Genomic DNA, 3,238 nt, shown 5'->3' with positions numbered 1-3,238 from the left:
ATTAGATAAATATTGGTGTTTATAAAGACATAAAGAGGTCTACTGCACGCATTGTAAAATTAAGGGATCGATTATCTCTCTCTCTCTCTCTCTCTATTCTCTCTCTCTCTCGCTCTCTCTCTCTCTCTCTCTATGAGTTCTTTTTTTAACCTACTTAGGAAAATGTTCCTCCTATGAAGGAAAACTCGAAACATGATGAGAGGGAAGTGGAGCACACGAAAAGAGAAATCCGGTCTTGCGGTTCACTTGGCAAAACTTTCCCAAATTCATTCATTTCAACTCTTAATTTAGCGAGACACCCTTTCACTTTTTGTACATCCATTCAATCCTCACTATTTAAGATAATCCGCAGATATGGGATCAGAACACAAACCAAATTCTGACTGGAGGAAATTTGCAATATACTGGCAACAGGTAAGTCAACAACATGCTATCATTTGATCATTGCTTCGGGCTTCAATTAATTAATTATTTTCAGGATTATATTCAACTAACAATGACCATCTGTTGCAGATCATCTAACTACCATAAGAATGGCAATTCAGACTATCACTTGGATGAGCGCCTTCCTCTGCCTCGCGCAGGTTTTCTCGATGCCCATGCCTTGCCAGCTACAAGGACAGCTGGTGCGAACAACCCACAACCTACTGAGAGACATGGTAGATTTTATAAATTACTTTTGACTTGAGATGTATTATCCAACTATGTTTAACTGAATAGCTCAACATGAAAAATGTGTTTTCTCCTTCTTTCAGGGCGGTCATTTTCCTCTGGAGTGCCTGCAGGAGAATGTCTTCATGGCATTCCCAGCCACCTCATTTGCAACCTCCGGGGCGCCACAGGTAAGGGCAAGCGAGCATATTCAAGAGTTCTTTACAGCATGAAAGAGTATTTGCAACCGTTAGGATTAGAAAGTAGAACACTTTACACGGCCATTTATGTTAATTGAAATTATTGTTGTTGTCCGTTTCAGTTGAGCAGCAGTGCTGCTAAGGCTATTTATGAGACATTGAAGAACATCGACACATTGTTCGGAACTGACGAACTGCCGACAATGTGGGACCAACAGAAGTTGGAGTATTTTCAGAACATTATCTACCGTCAGATTGAAGAGAGCGAGTGTGTGAGTACCTACCTAGGCCAATACAGATAGCTTAACTGTTTAAGTGTGGTATGGTGACATTTGAATTATTTTATTCTTGTGTCAGATGATGGGGAGTGTGGTTATCTAGTCAGGGCAAAGATGCTGAATACCTACTTTAGGAACATCGCGGCAGTCATAAAATAAAAAGTAGGGTACAAGCAAATGCACTATAATGGATGCATTTTAATTATTATTCATCGCCTGCCTCTTTCCTCCTTTCTGGCAGATGAGCAGTGTGGATACAAGTGATTATCCCATCAGGGCAGAGGGCCTGAAGACATACTTTGGGAACATTGCAGCAGTTTTAAAAGAAAAGGTAGGATATAGGTTGAAAACAAATAGACACTTTGTTTTGATAATATCTCTACATAGGATAATATTGCCCTAACAATTTATTTTTATTTTCACAGAATTTCAGTTACTGCGCCTGGGAAGTGGTTCGAAAAGAACTCCTGTACACCCTAGAATTCATTCTGAAACACAACTCTGACAGCCTTCTGTGGTCCAACAGAACATGAATTTGAACTTGCAGATCTTTTTTTACTAATGTGTTTTACAATTGTGCTTGATTTTTAAAGCCTTCTATTCTACAATCATGCAATGTGCAATGTCAAACAGCAATATCATACATGTATTTATTTATGTATTTATTTATCAAGGTTATTTATTGATGTAGGCCTATTTATGAATCTATTTATCTATTTGAAAATCGTGCCTTTTGTTGCTCTTCATCAAATGTTAAGTTAATAAAATAAAAAATACTTTTAAATATTGGTAATCTCAGTGCTCATTCTGTATCCAAGTCCAAGGTGTGATTTTATGTAGTTATTTTCTATTTCACCTTTATTTAACCAGGTAGGCCAGTTCAGAACAAATTATCATTTACAACTGCGACACTGCCAAGATAAAGCAAAGCAGTGCGACAAAAGCAACAACACAGAGTTACACATAAACAAACGTACAGTCAATAACACAATAGAAAAATCTATGTGCAGTGTGTGCAAATGTAGAAGAGTATGGGAGATAAGACAATAAACAGGCCATAGAGGCAAAATTATTACAATTTAGCATTAACAATGGAGTGATAGACGTGCAGATGATGATGTGCAAGTGGACATACTGGGGTGCAAAAGAGCAAGAGGGTAAGTAATAATATGGGGATGAGGTAGTTTGGTTTGCAATTTACAGATTGGCTGTGTACAGCTGCAGTGATCGGTAAGCTGCTCTGACAGCTGATGCTTAAAGTTAGAGAGGGAGACATGTGTCTCCAGCTTCAGTGATTTGTGCAATTAATTCCAGTCATTGGCAGCAGAGAACTGGAAGGAATGGCGGCTAAAGCAAGTGTTGGCTTTGCGGATGACCAGTGAAATATACCTGCATATACCTGCTGGAGGGCGTGCTAAGGGTGGGTGTTGCTATGGTGACCACTGATTTGGAATAAGGCGGGACTTTACCTAGCAAAAACGTATAGATAACCTGGAGCCAGTGGGTTTGGCAACGAATATGTAGTGAGGGCCAGCCAGAGAGAGCATACAGGTCGCAGCGGTGGGTAGTATATGGGGCTTTGGTGACAAAACGGATGGCGCGATGATAGACTACATCCAGTTTGCTAAGTAGAGTGTAGGAGGATATTTAGTAAATGACATCGCCGAAGTCAAGGATTGGTAGGATTGTCAGTTTTACGAGGGTATGTTTGGTAGCATGGGTGATGGAGGCTTTGTTGTGAAGTAGGACGCCGATTCTAGATTTAATTTGGGGTTGGAGATGCTTAATGTGAGTCTGGAAGGAGAGTTTACAGGCTAACCAGACACCTAGGTATTTGTAGTTGTTTCACATATTCTAAGTCAAAACCGTCCAGAGTCGTGTTGCTATTAATGCAAGAGGGTGCGGCAGCAATCGATGGAAGAGCATGCACTTAGTTTTACTAGCAATTAAAAGCAGTTGGAGGCCACGGAATGAGTGTTGTATGGCGTTGAAGCTCGTTTGGAGGTTTGTTAGCACAGTGTCCAAACAAGGACTAGATGTCTACAGAATGGTGTCGTCTGCGTAGAGGTGGATCAGAGAATCATCAGCAGCAAGAGCTACATCATTGAT

The 3,238-nt window shown here is 40.2% G+C and overlaps 1 protein-coding gene across 1 annotated transcript; it reads left to right on the top strand.

Annotated features, from left to right (window-relative positions):
* The first annotated feature begins 220 nt into the window (after window positions 1-220).
* LOC118938268 (interferon beta-like) lies at window positions 221-2,325 on the top strand. Its single transcript, XM_036940784.1, has 5 exons — window positions 221-659; window positions 756-842; window positions 974-1,123; window positions 1,371-1,460; window positions 1,555-2,325. The coding sequence occupies exons 1-5, from the start codon at window positions 534-536 to the stop codon at window positions 1,660-1,662; spliced, it is 561 nt and encodes a 186-aa protein (XP_036796679.1). The 5' UTR covers window positions 221-533; the 3' UTR covers window positions 1,663-2,325.
* The last annotated feature ends 913 nt before the right edge of the window (window positions 2,326-3,238 follow it).

Source organism: Oncorhynchus mykiss, chromosome 13 (genome assembly GCF_013265735.2).
Source record: "Oncorhynchus mykiss isolate Arlee chromosome 13, USDA_OmykA_1.1, whole genome shotgun sequence".
In the NCBI taxonomy this organism is placed as follows: Eukaryota; Metazoa; Chordata; class Actinopteri; order Salmoniformes; family Salmonidae; genus Oncorhynchus; species Oncorhynchus mykiss.
Note: the sequence above shows the minus strand (reverse complement) of the source record. Positions and strands in the feature narration are given on the sequence as shown.